General features: G+C 38.8%; 1 protein-coding gene and 1 long non-coding RNA gene across 5 annotated transcripts in view; one reads left to right on the top strand and one right to left on the bottom strand.

Annotated features, from left to right (window-relative positions):
• Positions 1–2,847: 2,847 nt before the first annotated feature.
• Positions 2,848–5,038, bottom strand: LOC138923782 (uncharacterized). Its single transcript, XR_011437904.1, has 2 exons — positions 4,839–5,038; positions 2,848–4,081 (listed from the first exon to the last, which is right to left on the bottom strand). It is a non-coding gene; the product is annotated as an uncharacterized lncRNA (long non-coding RNA).
• The window catches only part of HIBADH (3-hydroxyisobutyrate dehydrogenase), a 111,173-nt gene continuing 91,934 nt past the window's right edge, over positions 4,975–24,213 (top strand). Inside the window, exons 1-2 of one of the 4 annotated variants that reach the window (XM_001499874.6) lie at positions 4,975–5,445; positions 14,648–14,808. In XM_001499874.6, coding sequence (XP_001499924.1) covers positions 5,355–5,445; positions 14,648–14,808 — 252 coding nt within the window. In that variant the 5' untranslated portion in view covers positions 4,975–5,354. The remainder of the gene's footprint in view (positions 5,446–14,647; positions 14,809–24,213) is intronic. The other 3 variants (XM_014739146.2, XM_070264722.1, XM_070264721.1) reach the window with 3 other exon arrangements.

Below are 24,213 nucleotides of genomic sequence, written 5' to 3'. Positions count from 1 at the left end.
AATAACTATGGATATAAGTTAGGTTGTATAATAATAATTATTGGCAGAATCAACAAACATTTATTGCATGGTAATTAAATTTATTCAATAATCTTGTGTAATCAATATTTATAAGGTTAGATGATTATTGACCACCATAGTCAAAGGTATACGTGTAAGTGGAAAACACGAAATACTAGATATGCTCATTGATACTGAAGTATCATCACTTCTAAGCCCTCTCAGATGACAGAGCAAGGAGATATACGTCTGTATAAAACCTGTGTATATATCCATATTGATAATATTTCTATGTGTTACCATCTGTGCCTATATTAAGCATGAGTACATACTAATGTCTCCAACTCTCAACCATTTAAATAAATGTAACAGTATGTACTTAGATATGCTCTCAACTTGAGACACAAGTCAATTATTTTATCAGTGTTTTGTGTTCCAAAACATTTTTGAAATTACCTGTGGGAAGACTGGTCATTGCCTATCCAAATCCATTCTTCTTCTTCTTTTTTTCCCCAGCTAAAATACTATATTTCTAATTTGTCTTTGCAGCTAAGTATGGCGAAATGATTAAGTTATGGCCCGTGGGGAAGTGAAATTGTGGGGCAGGACTAATAGGAAGACTAATAAGGTAGGACTAATAGGACAGTCTACTGGCACATCCCTTTTCTTTACTTTTCCCCCTGCTTTTCTGTTTCCTGGGACTCAGACAAGATGGCTGGACCAACTTGGATCATGAAGTAATCATGAGGCTAGAAGCCAGTGCTAGATAGTAAAACAAAAAGAGAAGCCTAGATTTTTGATAACTCAGAGATGCCACACCAACCCTGCTCTGCCTACATTCAGACTTCTTTTATGTGAGAGAAAAAATAGATTACTATCATTTGGCTTTTCTGTTTCATTCAGCCAAACCTGATGCAAACTGCTACAGTTTTTGAAAGTGCCTTTAGATACAGTTTCTTAATCAAACTAGATCATTTTCTTGATGGTTTATTTTCTGCAAACCCCACCCCCCCCAAGAGGCTTCTTGGGGAAGGTCATTTAGAATTGAGTCCTAAACAACAGGGAGAAGGGATATTAGAACTTGCAGAAAAGAAAGAAAGAGAGAGAGAACAAACCTGGGGAGTTCCGAGGGATCTGGCAAGGGACACTATCATTTTATCATGGAGGTGAGTTAATAAGAGAGGTATCTTGGGGACAGATATAAAAGTGATTAGACAGTGTGGGCCTTGTTGGGAAAATCTTTTTCCTCTCTTCCCCAGATTTGGATAACATGAATGTTACATCTTTTATTATAATCACATGGGTCCCTGGAGCTGTGTTCCTTTTTTTTTTCCCAGTCTATTTTCTCTCTGTTGTTTAAATAGTTTAATTCTTGTTGTTCTATCTCCCTGTTCACTGATTCTTTCCTCTATTCTGCTGTTGAGCACATTCACTGAGGTTCTTTAAAAGTTTCAGTTATCACATTTTTTCAGTTCTAAAATTTCCACTTATTTCTTCTTTCTATTTCCTATTTCTTTGCTGAGACTATTTTTTTTTGCAATTGTTTTAAGTGTGTTCTAATTGTTCACTGAAACATTTTTTCTGACAGGTGCTTTAAAATCTTTGTCAGATAATTTTAACTTCTCTGTCACCTTGGTATTAATATCTTTTTTTTTCCCCGTTCAGTTTGAGATATCCCTGGTTCTTGGTAGGATTAATGATTTTCAATTGAAACATGGATGTTTTGGGCATTATGACACTCTGGATCTTATTTAAACCTTCTGTTCTAGCTGCTTTTCCTGATCCTGCTCTGGCAAGGGAATGGAGGGGGCACCATCTTTATCAATGCTAGGTAGGGGTGGATGTTGGGGTGTCTCATCATAGCCTTGAGAGTGTGGAAGCCTAGGCTCCTCACTTGGCCTTTGCTGGCATGGGTAGGGGTAGTGCCATAGTTTTTAATGTGTGGTGTTTGTCCACAGTAGCGTGGTTATTTTTTAAAGGTTATCTGTTTTGCGAGGCTGCTCCTTTTTTGGTCCTTTGCCTAGAGAGAGCAGCCTTCTACTGGGGCATTTTTGTTTGTGACTCTCGGCAATTTTGGGTTTCTGGTTTTTGGCTTCTCCAGAACTCAGTACGAGATATATAAGGCTAAATGAAAACCCAAAACCTCACCTCTGTGTTCCTCCTTAGGTCCTGAGGTCCCTAGCTGGTATGCCTTCTTTTCTCCACCTTTTGGAATATTCTTACGTTTATTTTATACGTAATGTCCAGAGTTACTAGTTGTACTTAGTAGGAGGAATAGAGAGAAATATATCCACTCCATCTTCCTAGAAGGAGAAGTAGAGAGCCTATAATGCATCGAAACACAATTTCAAACAAAACTATGTGGCAGAGACTTGGAAGCAGTTGCAGTGCCTTTCAGACAAAGATATCAGGAAGGCAATCGAATAAAGAAAGCCAACTACAGGCAGTAACTGCCTATAGAAATACAGCAGTCCCCCCTTATCCATGCTTTCAGTTACCTGTGGTCAACTGAGGTCCAAAGATATTAAATGGAAATTCCAGAAATAAATAACTCCTAAGTTTTAAATTATGTGCCATTCTGTGCAGCATGATGAAATCTTGCACTGTCCCACTCCGTGTTGCCGAGGATGCGAATCATCCCTTTGTCCAGCATATCCTCGCTGTATATGCTGTATCGACTGTTGTGGTATCACAGTAGTTGTATTCAAGTAACCCTTATTTTACTTATTAATGTGCCAAAGCCCAAGAGTAGTGATGCTGGCAATTTGGGTATGCCAAAGAGAAGCTCCCTTTAAGGGAAAAGGTGAAAGTTCTCAACTTAATAAAAAAACAAAGAAATCTGTATGCTGAGGGTGCTAAGATCTACAGTAAGTTTTATTACAATACATTGTTATAACTGTTCTATTATTAGTTATTGTTAATCTCTTACTGTGCCTAATTTATAAATTAAACTTTATCATACGTATGCATGTATAGGAAAAACCAGCGTAGATAGGGTTTGGTACTATCTGTGGTTTGAGGCATCCACTGGGAGTCTTGGAACATATCCCTGTGGATAAGAGGGGACTTCTGTACAATAACATCCGCAAGCACCATCAAATAATCATAATTACTTAAAAAATAATGCTTCTGATAAACTCCTACAAAAATCTCAGGGCCTTAATTTATGAAACAGCATAGAGCTTGTGGGAGGGGATAGTAAACCACAGAATGGAGGGATATGGATAATTGTGACTTATCCCCTGGCCCTGGGTGAGAAAAAAGAATCAAACTTTCAATGCCACTCACTTCATTTTCAAAGCCCTCACATCAGTTAAAAAAAAAAAAAAAGAAAAGAAAAGCAAATTAAAAAGATCTCACACCGGCTTTAGCTCTGCCTGCTCTTCTTTCTGAGCCCCTTCCTCTATTGTTCTCCCCTTCCAGTCCTAGGACAACGCTGTTCATAGGAGGCAGGCTTGTAAAGAAATGCTCATTTTTCAAGAAAGGAGGCCTATAAACAACCGAGAGAAACAAAAACAGCAGCTCACAATAAAAATGACAAAAACAATCTGATTGGATATAAAGTCTCAAGAGGACTGGGATATAAACTTTAGGAGCTGAGAAGATCAATTGAGATGTTGTCTTGTGTTGTAAATGGCTCTGCCAAGTAGGTTGACATAGTTGAAAGGCACATGCATGTCAGTGCTTAATTATAGAAACCTGTAGGGCTACATTTATTGGTTGCAGGAGGTCTATTCCAGCTAAAACCTAAATAAACCAGGAAGAGAGGAGCAGGTAGGAAATGTTCCAGAAACCAATAAAGGGATTTGGGTGGAGTTCTAGAAGACTGTTCCAATGGCAGAAATGAATTTTTCTTCCCTTTCTTCCTCCCTTTCTTCTTTTTGGTTGTGTGGAATTGAGAGTTGAGTTTGAGAGAAAGCCAAAGAAGGGAATTGTTTTTCTACCAGTTACAAACGGGAACCTTGCACTCAGTTTGGTTCCTGGAAACATTGCTAGCATGCGCAGAACCAGGAGAGAGCCTGTTTGGAAATTATCCAATTCCTGTGCTTTTCCTTTAGGCACTTCCAACTCCATGAGCGACCTGGCAGAAGAAAAAAGAAGGTCAAAGTCAAATCTGTTGATTCTGCTACTTAGATTAAAAGGTTGGGTGAGTGCAACCAGGCAAGTGAGTAAACAAAGTGAATTTTGGGGAGGAGGTGGACACCTTGGGGTTCCTATTGCCTTAGCCACTCCTCACTCTCTTTTCTCCTGTACTACCTTTTTGCAAAGGCTGCAAGTCTTGGTTGGGTGTGCCCATGACTCAAAACCCTTTGATGGGGTCAGTGGTGGTGGGAAGGCCTACAATTATTAACAAAGGGTTCAGAGATTCAAATATGTACACCAAGCCCAGACAGAAAAATGAGTAAGTCTCCCTCTCTCTGACACACAAATATACATATACACTACTTTCTGGATTTTCATTTACCTTTACTTTTTGCTTAAGAAATGGATGCAGAATTTTCAAACATTAGAGAAATATGTGTTGGAATACAGAGAGCAAGTTCCTAGTAATTCTACCACTCAAAGAGAACAACGTTATCAACTTGTTTTCCTACGATGTTTCAAGTTTATGGAGAAACGGTTGGGTTAAATAAAATCAAAAGAATTTAAAACAGTTATTGCATGCATGGTAGATTTCTGTGATTTCTCAATGAACAAACACTAAAAATAGAAATGCTAACATTAAGAGACCCACGTATTATTGAAATTAAAAATGGGTCCCTATACTTGGAAAGATTGGGAATTTCTACTCGTCTAAAGATTGCAGCACCTGCTGCGAGCCAAAGTTTTGTCCTTGCCTGCAAGCCGACAGTGCACGCAGTTACAGTCCTCCAAGCAGGCAGGGCACGCAGTTACAGTCCTCCGAGGAGGCGGTTCTGGGGTGGGGGTCAGGTGCTCGGAGGAGGAGGTAATGAGTGACAGCCACTGCCTCTCAAACACGCTCTACGTTTTGGTAAACAAGGCTCCCGCCCGCAGACTGTGCACAACGGCGGAGCTTGGGGGCGGGGCCATGCGCCTGACGTAGAGGTCCGAAAAGGCCTCCTATTGGTGATTCGCGAAGAGAGGAGGATCTGGGAATCCTGATGGGTCCACTCCCCTGTCCGTAAGGGGATTGACGGACCTTGTCCCTCAGGGCCGCGCCTCTCGGCGCCGCGCTCCTCCCCTCGCAGGTGGGTGCCCGCCCCGAGCGGCAGAGCGCGTGCGCGCGCGGCCCCACGCCGCGGCCGTGTTCGCCCGCCCCGTGGCGCACAGTCGGAGTCAGTGGGCGAGTCGGGAGCGGCGGAGGTCACCGCGGGAGGAGGGGCCGGGGCAGCATGGCATCCTCCTTACGGTTCCGTGGAGCCGCCTCCGGCCTCCGGTACTGGAGCCGCCGGCAGCGGCCGGCAGCCACCAGCCTTGCAGCGGGTAAGGACCTCGCGCCTTCTTGCCCTGTCCCTCCTCCGGCCGCCCGCTTCTCGCGCCTGACATCCGAAGAGATCTTTTCACGGGAGGCGCTGCGGTTGGGTCGGTGCTTAAAACCCAACATTTTGGCTGATGTCAAGGCCTGGCGTCTTCTGCCACTGCCGCTCGCGCCGCTAGTGCTTCCCTCACTACCGCTGCTGGGGATCCAGATGGATGACGTTCAGCGTCCTTTTCGAGACTTAGGAAGGGGTAGGAAGGGCTTGGGGTAAAGGGAGGAGTATTTGGGTCCCTGGTTTGCTTCCTTGGAGGTAGGGCTCCGAGGACAGTTGGAGGGCCCAGCCCCAGGGGCGACCCGCATCCACCCCGGCGACCTCTGGCCTTTCAGCGCTGGCTAGCCTTTCAACGTCCCCAGGGTGCATCCTGAGTGGGCGTGCCTTCGGGCAGCAGGGCCTGATTTTTGTCTAACCATCTTAATTGTGTAAAATGGTTTTATACGAGTGGTGTCAATACAAAACAGGTGATAAGTCATTCCAACTAACTTTTAAGTCACCCTTGACCGGCAACGCGGGCTTGCCCCCCACCCCTTCTTTGTAACTGTGCTGCCTGAAGATGGCACTTCTGTCAATTTATTAACCAGAACACTTTCAACGTCCTCAAAATTGTGGCCCAACCTATCCTTCCTCAACCTGTGTCACTGAAAGTTATGAAAGCTAACTATCGATTTAGGAAGAGGCAGTTTTTAGATCCACAAACATCTAATCTTTTCATCTTTTGAGTGAAGAACCACAGGCCCCTTGGATAAGTGAATTAGGATATCCCAGCAGGCTCTAGAAAGTAGTCCTTGATTCTTCCTCATTCCTGCACTTTCTACCACACCAGGATTCTTCTTTAATCGAAAAATTGATTGATTTGTGGGGACACTGCCATCGTCCTCCTGTAAAAGTTTGAGAGTTGTAACAGTGCACTGTTTAGCAGGGTCATACTTTGCTAGCAAGGATTTTTAAAAAAGCTTTGGTATTAATTTTTCTGATCTTTGCTTAAAAAAATAGTAGGCTGGGAATTGAGTTCTTAATAGCGCCCTTTCGTCTCCCTCAATAAAACCTAAGCAGAAGAGAGAATTTCCTCTCTGGCTTGAGAAGGGCAGACTCCATGTGATGCAAGAAAACAGATGTCTGATACAGAGTCACAGCAACAAGATACAAACTCACAGAATTTGCCAAAGTTGAGTGTATCCACTCTTTGAGCTACATGTATTGAGCTACAAAAAATGCCTCCCACCTTGGAGATACTTAAAAAAAAATCGATTAGTCACTTTTTCACAGTAGTAAATGCAGCACTGGTTTTCACATGAATGCATAGTTCTTTCAGTTTTGATTAGACAAGGAAGACGTGTGCTGTTTAGTGGTTTTACAAGGTGTTCTAATGATATTTTAATAAACCCTTGATGTACCATTAGGGTTATGAAAGTTCTTAGAATTCATAGTAGAAGAACCTGAGGCCTAAGACTATAATAATTGTTTCTGTAAACTGGAAGGGCCTACCTCACAATGCTGCTCAGATTACTTTGGCATATAATCTGGTTCTTCGGGTTCTCTGACCCAAAGGTGTACAAATATAGTTTTATGATAAATTTTAAATAGTTCTTTTTATGATGATTGTTTAAACACTTCGAGGGCTGGCCCTGTGGCGTAGTGGTTAAGTTCACGGGCTCCACTTTGGGGCATGGGGTTCCCGGATTCCCATCCCCAGTGTGGACCTACACACCGCTTATCGAGCCATGCTCTGGCGGTCTCCCACATACACAAAATAGAGGAAGATTGGTTCAGATGTTAGCTCAGGGATGATCTTACTCAAGCAAAAAGAGGAAGATTAGCAACATATGTTAGCCCAGGGCTAATCTTCACCAGAAAAAAAAAACAAGAAAAACGCTTCAGCAATTATTTTCACTTTGTGGAGTTGTTTTATATGTTTCTGTTAATTTTAGTTTACTACAAAAGTGTTAACTTTTTTGATATTGAAATCTTAAAAAAAAAGAACTACGTGCAAGTATGGAGTCTAGGGACTTTAAGAAAACCATGTTCAAATAGTAACATTATTTAGTGTTGTGATTCTGATGGGATATATGACTCCATAGTGTGTTTAAGATGTTTATATCGTATAGATGGTAATATTATAAAGATCCATACAATTTACTGTTTAAAAAAAATGAGACCTAAAACTTGCTGGTTAGTAGTACATCTTACTTTTAAAATAGTTAAAGCATCATAAAGGAAATAGAGAAGTGAGAAATACTGAACTATACTTATATTACTATTTAATAAAAGTAAGTTTTGTGTTTTATCTTAAAGGTAATTAAATTAGGTTCAGCCTTCTTCCTATAAATAAAAAAATGTACAGATCTAGGCCCCCTGCAGTCATTGTGACCCATCAACATGTACGTGGAAAAATAATTTGTATCAGATCATCTTAACCAAAGGTGGAATGGGAAAGTTAACCAGCATCATGTACAGAAATGGGAATAAAATTTTTTTTTTATTGGCCCTTTTCGTGTGTATGAAATCTACTTTCAAAGCAATGCATAGCATAAATAAAATACGTAATGGCATTTTTTCCCCTGTACATTAGCTTCTATGCGTGTATGTGAAGCTCTGAAAAGCTGGGGACCAAAAGTTGACCTTATACTTGTGAAATTACATAGGGAGATACAGTAGTCCCCCCGTATCCTCAGTGGATATGTTCCAAGATGCCCAGTGGAAGACTGAAACCTGGAATAGTGCTGAACCCAATGTATACTGTTTTCTCGTGTACATATACATCTATGGTAAAGCTTAATTTATAAATCAGACATAGTGAGAGATTAACAACTAAGAATAAAATACAACAATTGTAACAATATACTGTAGTAAAAGTTACCATAGATCTGTGCAACCTCAGCATAAGATTTTTTTTCTTTCCATATTAAGTTGAGAACTTTTCACTTAAAGGAGGCACTTTCCAGCTTTTCTTTGCATATCCGAATTGCCACCATCACTACTCTTGCGCTTTGAGGCCATTATTAAGTAAAATAGGGGTTACTTGAACATGAGCAGTGCAATACCACAACAGTTGATCTGATAACCAAGGCAAGCGGGTAGCACATACAATGTGGATACACTGGACAAAGGGATGATTCGCATCCCAGGTGGGATGGAGCTGGACTTCTATACTCAGAGAAGTTGTTAAATATTATCACCATCAGTAAATAACTTCTTCTCTTTTGACATCAGATCATCTAATTACACTACCCTTTCTCTAACTTTGCCACAAGCAAAGATGAAGTGAACAACTCAGCCCATCATTAAAGACTTCATGTTCATTGATTTTTATATTGGCCCATCCAGAATCAGGGCCTCATTATTTTTGACCTCAGCTTCAACAGCTAACATCAGCACTTCTAAGATTTCATCAATAGGAATTGCTTTATTGCCAATATTTCAAAAGCTGAACTAGTCTTGTGGTTGATATAACTCCCCTCTGACTCTTGTTCTACTAACCAATATGCTATTTTTATTTTTTTTTTTTGAGAAAGATTAGCCCTGAGCTAACATCTGCTACCAATCCCCCTCTTTTTGCTGAGGAAGACTGGCCCTGAGCTCACATCTGTGCCCATCTTCCTCCACTTGACATGTGGGACGCCTACCACAGCATGGCTTGCCAAGCGGTTCCATGTCTGCACCTGGGATCCGAACTGGTGAAACCTGGGCCGCTGAATCGGAACGTGTGCACTTAACCGCTGGACCACTGGCCTGGCCCCCTAACCAATATGCTGTTGTTGTCATCATTACACCGGGTCGTTTGACCTCCCCCACTTTTCCCCTTGAAATCCATAGACATGCTTTCTATGTATGCTCTCTCATTTCATTAAGTCCCTCTCTAGGTTTGTCTGTATCCAGCCGCAAACTTATTTATAATCAGGAGTTTCAGTGATGGCTTTGATAGCATCCGAGTATTATTGTTTCGCAGCCTCCTGCTCTTATTCTGGGTAACATCCATTGTCTGTGGTCTGTCTTCCTCCTGGCTGCCGTTTGAGAGTGATAGTGAGTCACAGAAATTTGCTGATTAGATAACAATCCTTTCGTTAATCTCTAGTTTGTTCCCTGTTACATATTCAGATTACCCAGAGCATTTCCAGATATTTTACTTAGGGCTGCACTCTGTGAACCAGTCATTTGCAGAGAGATGGCATTACAGTGATTGGTTTAGATAATTTGGAACCTGACCCTGGGTCTGGGAGGAAAGGATGTTGGAGAGTCAACCTGCAATGTTTAATGGTTGCTGCAACGCACATTACCTTTGCTGGATCCACTTTATCAGCATCTTTATTCTGTAATTGCATCAGAACTGACTTTTATCCCCTTATGGTCATTTAATGAAACCTCTCTCTAGTTATTCATTCATGTAACATTGTTAAACACTCACTGTGTACTAAGTCATTTATTTCATCTTATTGTAAGAGTAGTTACAAAAGTTATGTGCACATGGTAAAAACTCAAAAGGTTGTAAAATAAAAAGTAAGAGTCTTTTCTCTTAACTCTGACCCATCAGTTCAGCTCTCTAGATATAACTGTTTCTTTTGCGTCTTTACAGAAACTCAGAAAAATTTAGTGCATATATATTCTTTTTTATCCTCATACACTGTATGTTATTATATGTAATGCTCTGCATCTTGCTTTTTTTTTCACTTAATAACTTATCCTGAAGAACTTTTCCTTATACTACTAGATAGATAGATCACATTCTTTTGAACATCCATATATTTCATTGTATTGATTTTCTGTGAATTATCAAGTGCTCTGTTAATGTCTATTTAGTTATTATGATTTATTAAGTGACTTGTTAATGTGTATTTAGTTATTTATGATTTTTTCTGCTGTTACAAACAGTGCTATAATAAACTATATTTTTGTGTTGTTCAGAGTTTGTGTATAGTAGGGGTCAGCAAACTATGGCCCATAGCTAGGAATCTGTTTCTGTAAATAAAATTGTTTTGGAACACAGCACAACCATTTGTTTTTATATTGTCTATGGCTGCTTTAAAACTAAAGTGGATGAGTTGAATAGTTGTGACAGAGGCCTCATGGCCCACAAAGCTGAAAATATTTAATACCTGACCCATTAAGAAAGAGTGTGCTGACCCCTCTAGTATACATTCCTAGAAATGGAATTACTGGGTCAAAGAGTATGCAAATTTTAAATTTTAGAATACAATTCAAATGTGGATTGTTTTTTTTCAAATTGCCATCCAAAAGATTCACGTAATGTATAATTCTACAGTATATGAGAGTACATGTTTTCATCAGTCCTTCCTTACCAGTAGTGTTTTGTTAAAGAAACAAATTTGTCCATCAGATAGGTGAAAAATGATACTACATTGCTTTGTTTTACATTATTTAGTTATTACAGAAGTTGAGTATATTTTCGAATTTTTTTTGACATTTATATGTTTTCTGTCATTTTGTAATTTTTGCCTACTTTTAAAAAATGGGATTTTTCTTATTTTTCTTCCAGATTTTAGAGTTATTTGCCTGTAAAGTAGCCCTACTCCTGTTGTGTGTTACATTTTTCCTAGTTATTTGTATTTTGTCATGTTTGTGATATTTTTTCCATATAGATATACTATTTCTCCTCCCCTTGTTTTATTATGAGAAATTTCAAACATTAAGTATTGAAAGAATAATACAATGAACATCTATGTACTCTTTGCTTAGAGATGGCAGTTGTTAACGTTTTGCCATATTTGCTTTATTTCTTTCCAAATATATTTATATCTTCTCTATGTCATTTTAAAGTAAAATGTGGACATCATGATACTTCAACCCTAAATAATTTAGTGTGAATCTCCTAAGAATAAGGACCACCATTACCTAAGACACTTAGCAATTCCGTGGTGTCATCTGATATATAGTTAATATTTAAGATTCCATAACTTTCTTAAGAATGTCTTTCTTCAAGCTTTTTTTAACTTCCCCAAATCAGGATCTACTTAAACTTCACAGGTTGCATTTGGTTGATACATCACCTTAGTATCTTTTAAGAACTGTCTTCTCCACTTGTTTGTTCCGTAAACATGTTGATTTTTTAAAAACAGCTTTATTGCAATGAAGTTGACTTACAATAGACTGCACATATTTAAAGTGTACAGTTGTTGAGTTTTGACATTTGTGTGTATCTGTGAAACCATCACCATAATCAAGATAGTGAACATATCCATCACCCCCAAGTTTCCTCATGCCCCTTAACATACACAGATATTTATAATTGTATATTTTTCCCTGGGTATGGATTCCTAGCTTGACTGTTTGCAGTATTTTAAAGACGATATGCTACTGTCTTCTCACTTGCTTTGTTTCTGACAAAAAATCTGCCCTAATCTTTATCTTTGTTCCTCTGTACATAATGTCTTTTTTCCTCTGGCTTCTTTTGAGCATTTTGATTATGATGTGTCTTGTTATAGTTTTCTTCTTGTTTCTTGTGTTGGGGTTCATTGAACTTCTTGGATGTGTGGGATTTATAGTTTTCCTCAAATTTGGAAATTTTAGGTCATTAGTTCTTCACACGTTTTTTTCTGTCCCCACTTCTCTCTCCTCATTTGAGGACTCCAGTTACATGTGTATTTAGCTGGTTTAAGCTGTCTCACAGCTCTCTGATGCTCTTTTTATTCTTTAAATTACTTTTCCTCTCTGTGTTTTGTTTTGGATAGTTTCTGTTGCTTTGTCTTCAAGGTCACTAATCTTCTGTAATATCTGTTTTGCTTTTTTAATTTGGTGTAATTTTCATCTTACGCATTATAGTTTTCATCTTAAGTTTGATTTGCATCTTTTTTAATATCTTCTGTATCTCTACTTTTGGAACATATAGACTACAGTTATGGGAACTTTTAATGTCCTTCTCTCCTCATTTTAACATTTGTGTCAGTTCAGGATTGGTTTCTTCTTTTTGCCTTCTAAATGTCGACATTCCCTTGGGCTTTGTTCTTCAACGTCTTTTACTCTCATTTGGTGATTTTTATCAACTCCCACAGTTTCAATTCTCACCTTGTAGCAGCTAGTTACCAAGTATCTCTTTTTTCTCTTCCTATCCCTGAGATGATTATAATTGGTTGTAATATTTCTAAGAGTCTGTGAGACATCTTTCAGCTCATTGACAGCTCAGTTAACCTACTTAAAACTGAGCCAGTTCTCCTTCTTGATTTCTTTGCTTAGGTTATTGCTATCACTATTTTCTAACTGTCGTCTTTGACTTTTCCTTTGTTTTAGCCCATAAACCAATCTATTGCTATGTCCTTTTAATTCTGTCTTTGAAATATTTTTCAAATCTGTCTTTTCTATGGCCACCGTGCTTTATTAATTCTGACCTTATTATAGACTGAATGTTTGTGTCCCCCCAAATTCCTGTGTTGAAATCCTAATATCCAATGTGATGGTATTAGGAGGTAGGGGCTTTGGGAAGTAATTAGGTTATGAGGGTAGAGCCTCTCGAATGGGGTTAGTGTCCTTATAAAAAGAGAGGGGAGAGCTTGTCCTCTCTCTCCTGCTCTCCACTATGTGAAGGTACAACAAGAAGATGGCCATCTACAAGCCAGGAAGTGGGCTCTCACCACACAGTGGATCTGTTGCCAACTTGATCTTGGACTTCAGCCTCCAGAACTGTGAGAAATAAATGTTTGTTGTTTAAGCCACGCAGTCTCTGGTATATTTGTTATAGCAGCTTGGACAGACTAAGACAGACCTAGAGAATTACTGCCACTTTTATGTTGTCTTCTTGCCTCCAGGCTCTTCTTCCAATTTATCAATCGTACACTGCTGCCTCATTTCTATTCCTAAAGTATAGGTCTGATCATGTCATTTCTTTTGCCAGACCTTTCAGTAACTACCTGTCTTAGTCAAGTTAAAGGGGATTAATATGCTTCTAACCCAATAAAAGGAATCAAGTTAAAAGGAATTAAACATGCTTCTAACCTAACAAGACCTCTATTTCTTAAGCCTTAGGGCTTCAAATAATTAGCTTTTAGTAAATCTCATTGCATTTAGATTAAGTTCAAAGAAGTGCAGGGATCCATGAGTTGAGAGCACCTGAAGCTTAAAAGGGTGACTGTGATTAGTTTGTGCAGTACACAGTCTTAAAACGAGTCCTTGAAAGAAAAAGGAAGACTAAAGCTGTGAAATGATAGGGGAAAGCAGGTGGAGTTATTTCTCTTTCTTCTCTCACTGGACCGTGAACTTTTCAAGGGCAAAGATCGTATCTTGCTTGTGTCTCTCTCAGCTCTGTCATAGTACTTCATACGGTAAATATTTGTTGAGTGGATTTCTAAATCTAGAAACGGAAAAATAGTGTCTGATGTTATTTTCATGATAACGCAATGCCTCTCTGCTCTCTCTTGCAAAAACCAGTGCTTTGAATTGTGCGCCCCAGTGTAATTTCAAAAACCTTTGTGACAAAGAAGAAAATCAAAACCTGCATACAGCTTTTAAAGAATTTCTTTTCTGTATATGGAAATGCCTCTTCTTTGAAAGTGCAGAAGTTGTTACCCTAAGGTCCTGAGACTGTTACTCTTGCCATTTAAAGCGGTGGAAGCGTCCCTTTCCTCTTTCCTAGGACCCCATTTATAAACTGGTGGCTTTTGGTTGAAATACACTTCCTGGGTTTCACATTTTTTTGAGATTGTTTTTTATACCACTGGAGGGGATGGTTTCTATAAATGTGGAGGAGGGAGAGTAAAAAGCGTTTTCATTCTTGGACTTTGTCCTAGATACAGGTTTTATTGAGTACTTCCAGATTTTTATGCACATTATTAAAGGAGATAATAGATAAGAGGAATCTAGAATACTTCACATAAATACATAATAGATAAAATACATAGTAGTTATTTTATAAATGATAACATTATTTATTTATTGTTAAAGATGGTAAAGGGATGTTATAGAGATAGAAAACAGAAGAGAAGATTGCTTAAAATTTTATGATTGTGTTCTGGAGAACTATATAATTAGAAGTTAGCCTGCCTGCACATCATTGATATCTTTAAATGTGATTAGATCGTCAGTTTAAAACTAGCCTTTAAAACGTTTTTTTAGCAGAAAACGTCTAAATAACAGTTGACTAATACTGAATGAATATTTACAATAAAAGATATCTCCTCCTATTGAAAGTATTGTATTGAAATCAGTGTGTTCTAGGTCGATGGCTTCCAAGACTCCAGTTGGATTCATTGGACTAGGCAACATGGGGAATCCAATGGCAAAAAATCTCATGAAACACGGCTATCCGCTCATTATTTATGATGTGTTCCCTGATGCATGTAAAGAGTTTCAAGATGCAGGTGAACAGGTAAGGCCTTTTCTTAAGATTTTTTTAGATTTTGATGTTTAAAAATGAATGTACATTCAAATAAGTGACAGCTTCTTAGAAGTATACTCAATGGAGTTGTAAACCTATTTCATTGTTAATTTTATTTCTTTATACATATAAAATTATATATATGTTTATATTATATATAATATGTAAAAAATATATATATTTACAGGAGACCATGTATTAGTAACTGAATTTAGAGTTTTCTTTTTTGAGATATAAAGGAAATTTTTCTTGTACAAGTTGTAGAACAGTAGCTGAGGGCTGAGTATAATTCTAGAACTGGGAGACTACTAAAAAAGGTTCCTGGGGCGGGCCCAGTGGCGCAGTGGTTAAGTGCGCACATTCCGCTTTGGTGGCCTGGGGTTTGCCAGTTTGGATCCCAGGTGCAGACATGGCACCATGTGGCAAGCCATGCTGTGGTAGGTGTCCCACATATAAAAAGTGGAGGAAGATGGGCATTGATGTTAGCTCAGGGCCAGTCTTCCTCAGATAAAAGAGGAGGATTGGCAGATATTAGCTCAGGGCTAATTTTCCTCGGGAAAAAAAAATAAATTAATAAATAAAAATGTGTTTGAATAGCAAATTCTAAAAAAAAAAGTTCTTGAGAACTGTAGAAAAACGTGAGAGAAAGAATAAAATTAAACAGTCAACTTCTGGATAATAGACTTGAAATAAATACTGAGAAATACAATGCCTGTGTAAAGAGCAGATTTAGGAAACTTAGGCCATTTGCAGAACTGGGCATCCTCCAATTCCTTCCTTCCTGCGGTTTGTGTGCCATATGAAGATGGCAGCACTGTTGTGTGAGGATGTGAGTATCATCTTGGAACTTTGCAGGGTAGGGTTGTGGTGCTTATGCTCATAAAATCTATGAATACTGACACTGTACCACCAGGTCAGCAGGCTTACAGATGACCTTAAGTAGCTTAGGGACTTAGTAGCCTTGTGGGAGAGATTTGATCACTTCTTTGTTTTAGTAAAGAATCTGGGAAAGATGGCCTTTATCATCTTCAGGGATGGTAAACAGTTGAAGTTGATATTCTGTCTGGGATGAATTAATTGTTATTTTGAGGAGATGGGTATTACTTTTGCCGATAACATATCTATTTCATGTTGGTACTTTACAGTGGTTAATATACTTGTTTGTAAGAGTAACAATGGTATTTGGTCTCCAAACAGAGGAAATATCTTCAGTTAAACACAGAATTTAATCAAAATAATAACACATTACTTTGGCATTTTGGAGAATATCGTTCCAGAAATTTTTGTGTGTGTGTTTATGAAAAATACTTGCATTTCTCTTCCTCTTCCTACTTCTCCCAGCAAGAGAGCAGTAGGAATTGAAAGGAGACTGATTTACCCTGAATTGGCAAAGCAGAAGCTTAGGGCCTTTCAAATTGTTACCAATGCCATTACTCTTTCCTCTATGCCTGTGGACTTACAGCTTGTCTGTGGAAAAGTGATCATAATCCCTCTGTGAATCTCATTTCTGCCGCTTCTTCCCGGATTTCCAGAGCTTTCTGACTCTCTGCCTGAGTTGCCTCATACTCTAAAGTTACCCTTTTACCTCCATTCCCCAATAAAGTTCTTATTTTTCAGTGTTGCTGATTTTAGGTAGGTGTGAAGGAAGCCTACTTTAAGAATAAGACTCATCCTTGAGTGAAGAAGATATTTAGTTTTTTAAAAGGAGAGAAAAGAAGCTAATATTTAGTGAGTACCTACTATGCGTCAGGTCTTTTACTAAATATTTTGTATATATTATCTAATTTTATCTTTGTAACAAAAGTATTATCAGGAAACTGATGCTTGGAGAAGTTAAATAACATCCCCAAGGTTACACAGTGAGTGAATGGAAAGAGCCAGGATCTGAACAAAGGTCTGTTTTTGACTTTGGCTTTAGCTCTTTTAATTACGTGATGCATATTCACTAATTAATGAAATTAATGTGTGAGACATTTTTGAGTTTGTGTGTGGCATCTTCCTTGATGATTCTGAAACGTAGCTAACTGTTATCTGTTTATAAACTGAGTACTAGAAAGTAAAGTGCCTAGATTCATTTTGGATTGGTAATGTCAAGCAACTGATCATATAGCAACCCCCCGCCCCCCCGGCCTTTAATGTGTTGTTCTGCACCCATGGAGTTTGTTGGAATTAAATAGTAATTATCTATAATAATGGGTTGTATAGGCAGTAGGAATACAGTGGGTTGAATAGTGGCCCCCAAAAAGATGTCCTCCAAAATTCTTAGAAGAAAACAAAGGGGTAAATCTTTATGACCTTGGATTTGGCAAAGGATTCTTAGATATGACACCAAGAGCATGAGCAACAAAATTAAAAATAGGATTTCATCAAAATTAAAAACTTTTGTGCTCCAAAGAACACTACCAAGAAAGTAAAAGGACAACTCACAGAATGGGATAAAATATATACAAATCATATATCTAATAAGGGACTTGTATCTAGAATATATAAAGTAGTCATACAACTCAAAAATAAAAAGACAAGTAACTTAATTAAATGGGGAAAGGATCTGAATAGACATTTCTCCAAAGAAGAAATAGAAATGGCTAATAAAAATGTGAAAAGATGAAAAGACTAACATCATTAGTCATCAGAGAAATGCAATCAAAACAACAATGAGATTACAACACCCACTAGGATGCCTAGAATCAAAAAGTCAGATAACAAGTGTGGAGAAATTGAACCCTCACCCACTGCTGATGAGAATGTAAAATGGTGAAGACACTTTGGAAAAGAGTCTGGCAGTTCTCAAACAATTAAATGTAGAGTTAGAATATGACCCAGTAATTCCAATTCTAGGTGGATACCCCAGAGAAGTGAAAACATGCCCACATACAAACTTGTATATTGATAGCAGCATTATTCAAAAGATAGAAATAACCCAAGTGTCCATCTGTGCGTGAATGAATAAACAAAACATGGTATACCCGTGCAATGAAATATTATTCAGTCCTAAAAAGGAATGAAGTACTGATACATGCCACAATGTGGATGAACCTTGAAAACTTAAATGAAAGAAGCCAGTCACAAAAGACCACATTCTATACAACTCCACTCATGAAAATCCAGAATAGAGAAATCTATAGAGACAGAAAGTAGATTAGTGGTTGCTTAGTGCTGGGCAGGGGAGTGAGGGCAGGGGAAGGGTAGGAGGAGGCAGGCAGGCATAGGGGAGTGATGGCTAATGGATATGAGATTTCTTCTTGTAGTGATGAAAAGGTTCTAAAATTGTGGTGATGGTTGCACGTATCTATGCATACACTAAATACTATCAAATTATATACTTTAAATGGGCACATTATATGGTATGTGAATTATATCTCAGTAAAGCTATTTAAAAAGTTGTGTCCAAATCCTAACCCCCAGTACCTGTGAATGTGACCTTATTTGGAAACAGATTCCATGCAGATGTAATTAAGTTAAATATCTTGAGATCATCCTGGATTTAGGGTGGGCCCTAAAGGCAATGATGAGTGTCCTTACAGGAGACAAAAAAGGAGAAGACACAGGGACGCAAAGGGGAAGGCCTGTGAAGTCAGAGACAGACTTTAGTTATGCTGTGGCAAGCCAAGGAACACCAGGAGCCCCCAGAAGCTAGGAGAGGCAAAGAAGGATCCTCCTTTGGACACTACGGGCCCTGCCGACACCTTGATTTCAGACTTCTGGCCTTCAGAGCTGTGAGAGAATACATTTCTGTTGTTTTAAGCCACCTTGCTTTTGGCAGTTTGTTGCGGCAGCCACAGGAAACTGATACGGCAGGTATTGGGAGTCTGCGAAATGCATGGATTTGAAATCTGCCTTTACTGCTTAGTATCTGCAATCTTGGGCAAGTTATTTAGTGTCTCTATATCTCTGTTTCCTCGTGTGTAAAATTGAGATAATAATAATACCTTTCTCAGACAGTTGTTATGAGGATTAAATAAATTTATATATGTAAAGAGCTTAAAATAGTGTTGGGCACATTGTAAGTACTGTATGTGTTAGCTGTGAGTTCCTATAAGTCTTAGTTTCACTGCTGCTATATATAAAAGGAACTGTTACTCTTTTTCTAATGCTTTCCATTCAAATGACAGTGTCAAAATCTCTTGCTCCTTTGTGAAGAAAAGTTACTTTTTATTGCTCTGATCACTATGGCTTAAGGCTGCTTAGAATCTCTTAGCAAACAGGGGATAGGACCTTCATTAATTTACTAATTTAACAGATGTTTCTTGAGTACTTTCTATGTGTCAGACACTGGGAATATAGCCCAGAATAAAACAGTCACAGTTCTTGCTTTTGGGGGCCAGTAGGAGGTGTTAGCTTATCATGTAACACAAATATGTGATGCCAAATTGTGGTAAGTCAGAAGAGAAAGTAAAGGGTCTCATTACTTTTTGGTAAAATATGCATTACATTGGGTGAGAGGGAAGTTAGGGAGTTCTCTCTGAAGACTAGACATTTAGGCAGAAAGCACAGGAATAGGTAGGTTTTATCCAGGTGAAGAATGGGGACAAAGGAGCAGTTTTCTTTAAAAGTAGAAGCCTCAGGCTCCAGGTTTCTAGAGATTTCTACTTTAGGTCAACAGATATGTACTGAATACCTACCATATGTCTAGCAGTCCACTTAGTGCTGTGAAGAATAAAATAGGTCAAGTTAGATGGGGTAAGCTTTTAGGTGTGTCTCAGGTGGTAAGACTAAATAATATTACAAGGAAGTTTCTATTAAAATTTTTTTGACTTTAATAGAGTGCTGAAGTAGTTTTTGAGGAGGAGAAAATAAGTAATTAACCAGGAGTCATTTCATTCCTGCTAGGGAACTACGTAAACATTGTGTATAATCTTTGCTCACCAACGCACAGAAATGATGTAGTCTGAAATGAAAGTCATGAAGATGATCTCTCAGATTCCTGAATAGAAATTAGAAGGTTCTGGGACACAGACTCAATTATTAGATTTTCCTTTTTCCCTCTTCCTTGAGATATGTAAGTGGTTGTGAAGAAGAAAAGAAGATGGATTCTGGGTCGCTGCCTCTCCCAGATTGGTAAAGAGTGGAGACTTGTCTTAGCTTCATGTCTGCAGTTCCCACTCCTGCCCCCAACACACAGTGGGAAAAGTTCTGTAGGTGGTTCACACTGAAGCAGCAAGCTTGGAAGACCGAATCCTCTTTTCCCATATCCCATCTGCCTTCTACCTCTGATTCCCCTAAGAGTCTTGACTCTTAAGAAGTCCTCTGAGTATTGATCATAACAGCAATGGAGGGTAGGAGAATGTGAAACTTAGATGAATGAAGAAAGAAGGATAAAGGGTAAAAAAGCTTTGGGCCTAAAGGGAAGCATGATGCCATAATAAAATGAAGACATTTGTTGATAAATGGTTTATGCTGGCAGCTTAAAAAATGTCCTGAACAGTGGCAACGTCATTTGAGCAAGTGCGATTTCCTAAGAGTACTACTTTAAAAGTTAACATTAATTTGAATAAGTTCTGATGTATCAAGATGTTAGTAGTTTTATTTCATAGCTATACTTAGTTGTAAAAAATGTCGGATAAAAGAAAAACAGTTTCATTCTACTACTAAAAGGCAAAGACAAGACTTGGGATGGGGTGGAAAAATATAGGTGGAAAGCTTGAAACTTCTTGCCATTGTGCACAATAGTGCAATGAAGGGATTAAGGATTCAAAAATTCAGAGTATATTTTGAGTTGACTCTTATATTTTAAGGACAGGTGTCTCCTTCTTCCACCGATGTTACTATGTCAAATGAGGTTGATGAAATGGCAGCTGAAGAAAACTGAAGTTTTTCCCCCCAAAGATTGCAGAAAGGCTGGCTAGTTGATTTCTAATACCGAGTGTGCTTTCAGTGGGAGATGTGCAGGGAGAGAAAGTACCAAAATAGACATATATGAATCGAAAAACAGTCAACTGGTTGTAAAGATCTTTGGACGTCTCCTTGAGGAAGTGCTTTTTGTTTTTTTAAAAGCAAAAACTGGGGATTTATTATTTCAGGTAACTGAGGAGTTGGGCAGTGGTCTGACTCCAGGCACAGCTGAATTTTGGGCACAGATGTAATCAGATTCCTTGCTGTCTGCCTCCTGGCTTTGCTTTCCTCAGGCAGCCTCCTCCCTCCCCTCAAGGTGCAAAGTGGCCACCTGCAGTTCGAGGTGAAGAAGTGCTGTAGAATGTTCCCACCCTGGAAGTTTTTCTTCAGGCTCTACCTATTAGTGAAAAATACTACGTGGATTATGAAGGAAATAAAAACTTTGACACGTTAAATATGTTTTGCATGACTGATTGTATTTAATCGACTTATTTATGCCTTTAAATGTTAACCTGTTCTAATAGGGCATTTATAAGTGGTTAAATATGTTATTTGTGGTCATTTCCCTAAAAAAATTGGGCATTCTTCTTTCTCTATCCCTTTATTATATTCTTATTTCTGTTGGAAACTCAGGTTTAACCTACAATGCATCATTTCAACTTTTAGCATCTTTTCTAAGAATGTGACCCATGGTGATTATCAGGCCTTTGTATATTAGAAGTCATGAATCAGTAAATTGTGAATGTAGTGGTTTAAAAACATATGCCCTGGAACCAGATTGCCTGGGCTCAAATCTCAACTCTACCATATGCTGGCAGTGTGACTTCAGACAGTTTACTGAACTCAGTCTACTTAAATTTTCTCATCTTATAAAAAGGGGATAGTAACAGTGCCTTTCTCTTAGTCCTGGAGAACCTGGCACGTAAAAAGTGCTCTTACTGCTACTACTACTGTTACTACTGTTGTTACGGTTGCTGTTGCATCTATACCTATTTCTCTCACATCTTTATTCTCTCACACCACATGTAGAAACACACCACAGACTTGGCTGAGCTGGAGTCCAGAGCGCTTTGGAAGAGAATTTTAAACATATTTTTAAGTGAAAGAATGATGCCCAAAATTAAAACCAAACTAGAGGATAAAGTGATTTGACAGCATTCCTGCTTAAGAATATATTCTGCACTGTCCTACTTTTATTTTACAGAAGATACCAATTTCTCTTTTTAAACATTAGTGTCGAGGGAATATGTGCTTCATTTTCATTTTCATTTTCATTTTCATTTTCATTGTCTAGAAATTTCCTTGGAGATGCTGCTGATCTGTGCCAAAACTCTTGGGACTTAGCATTTCTGTGTGAGTTTTCTGGTTGAACTGGGCTTAATTAGATTCTTTTCTCTTTAAAAATTTGGAAACCGTCTTGTTCCTGGGTTGTAAGACTGAACATGTTTGGTTGAGTAATTCTCTTGGGATTTAATCTGGCACCCTCTCAGGTCTTGTTAAATGAGAACTTGAAAAGCCTCTTGCTGAGTGGGCTGCATCATTGTTGACCAAATATTTCAAGATGTAGGCACAACCATTTTTGTCAGTTTTTCAAGTGTAGTGTAATTTTGAAGTAATAGTATGCTTTTCTACTTGGAAAGATTAAAAAACCCTGAATGGCAAGTTGAACCAAGGTCATGTTCATCTTGCTTCTTTGCAAGTTTTTTTTGGCCATTTGGTTTACTTGGAAGCAGTGCTGAGCTTGACTTATGTGACTGTTTTGTCTAGAAGAGACAGTGAGATTTTTCTTTTATATAAAGTAATTAGTTAACAGTTGTCTCTTTCCAGTGGATATGTAAAAAGGAGGTACCGTTCCTTCAGCTAACTCTGAGGCCTGATGCCCCCATCCTTCCTCCCTCCCCCTACCCAGCAAAACAGATTTTGTCTTTAATGTATCAAGTCTCCTGCCCTTTGTATTGGTTGCACACCTGCCATTGTTGTGTACTAGCATACAGATGAATCTAAATACAGAGAAATTGGCTGCAAAAATTCTTAAAGACTGTAGATACCATTATATATCAGGGAGCCAGTCTCCGGTAGTCAAAGTTGAGATAATGGAAAAGTAAAGTCATCTTAATTGATAATAATGTAAGAATGAGGCACTTGGAATTAGCAAGAGATCTTTCTGGGATGGCCGTGACAATCAGAGCAGAGCCATGGCCTGGAGTTGGCTAGGTCAGTGACCGGCCCCAGATGTGGAGATATAGCAGAGTCCTCCTACCGCTGTCCATTTGTGCTGGCTCACTACAGATGCCTCCTATTGCGTTGCCCTCTTTCACAGAGGCTATGCCTTCCTAGAACTTAAGCTTACTAAATATGAAAAGTTTCTTTGCCTAAGTTCCCTTTCTGCTTTTGAGATAGAAACCCTTAAAGTTAAGTCAAATCACTATTCTTTTTTAGTAGATTCAGAAACTGAAGCCGGAAAGGTCAAGTGATTTGTACAAAATCGCTCATGATTTAGTGGCTGAGCTACAACTAAACCTGTGTCTCTGGTTTCCCAAATTAGTGCTCTTTTCACTGATCCATGCTGTCGTTGCTTATCCATTCAATTAGCAAATGTAATTGAAGGGGCTCTAATTAGTTTGGCTCCTAAACGCTTTTGTGGTTAGTGTCAGACTGGCAATCAGGTTTTTTTTCCCCCCCAGCTTTTGAGTCGTGGCCAGGTTTTGTCAGTCAATTATTTCAGAGTCTAGAAGTCATCACATGGAAGGCAAGATGATTTGAGTAGCTGGACATACGTGTCTGTCTGTCTAATAAACATGCCTTCTGTAGGACAAATTAGAGAATGATATTAGAATGTACCAAATATATATAGTCATTAGATGTGGAGCATTTGTGGCCAGTACAGTGATGACATTCCAGCTATCACTATCATTGTGTGTTTTTTCCGGACCTGTGAGCTTTGACACTACTTCCCTGTGTAATTGAGGGGTTAGCAGGACTCTGGCAACCCAAGCATCCCACGAAGCAGATGCTAGGGATGCAGGGGGCTGATTGGCCACCCCACGCACTTGGCAGTTGCATGCATTGGCACTGCCAGTTCACAGGCCTGAGAAGCTTGGAGGTGTGAAGTGTCCTGATATCTGTGAACTAATTGTTGGTGCCCCTGAGGGCAACTCTCAAGGAGTTAATCTAGATGGAACTGGATTTCCTTCAGTGGAAGAGACTTTCTCAGTTCCTAAGAGGACGTCTAAAATTGCCTCTTAGACCTCAGGGCTTACTGTAGTCCCTCAAAGACCTAGAGAGATGGAGCTGCGATAGAAGGAACGGCCATTGAGAGGTATGCCACTGTTTTGCATTGTGTTCATTACTTCATTTAAGTAGAGATGAACAGATGAGGCTCTCTGTGTAACCCATATTCTTGATACAATCCAGGAGTGGAGAATTATAACTCCTCCTTCAACTTTTCCTTTTCTTATCTCCTCATCTTAATGAGCTGTGCTTTTCTTGAGTAAACTTGAGGTGTTTGCCAGGAAGTAGTTGCCTCTTTTTGAATCTCAGTATTTATTTGGGTGTAGGAAAGGT

Source organism: Equus caballus, chromosome 4 (assembly GCF_041296265.1).
Source record: "Equus caballus isolate H_3958 breed thoroughbred chromosome 4, TB-T2T, whole genome shotgun sequence".
Taxonomy (NCBI): Eukaryota; Metazoa; Chordata; class Mammalia; order Perissodactyla; family Equidae; genus Equus; species Equus caballus.
The sequence above is the reverse complement of the archived record's forward strand: the minus strand, read 5'-3'. Positions and strand labels throughout refer to the sequence as shown.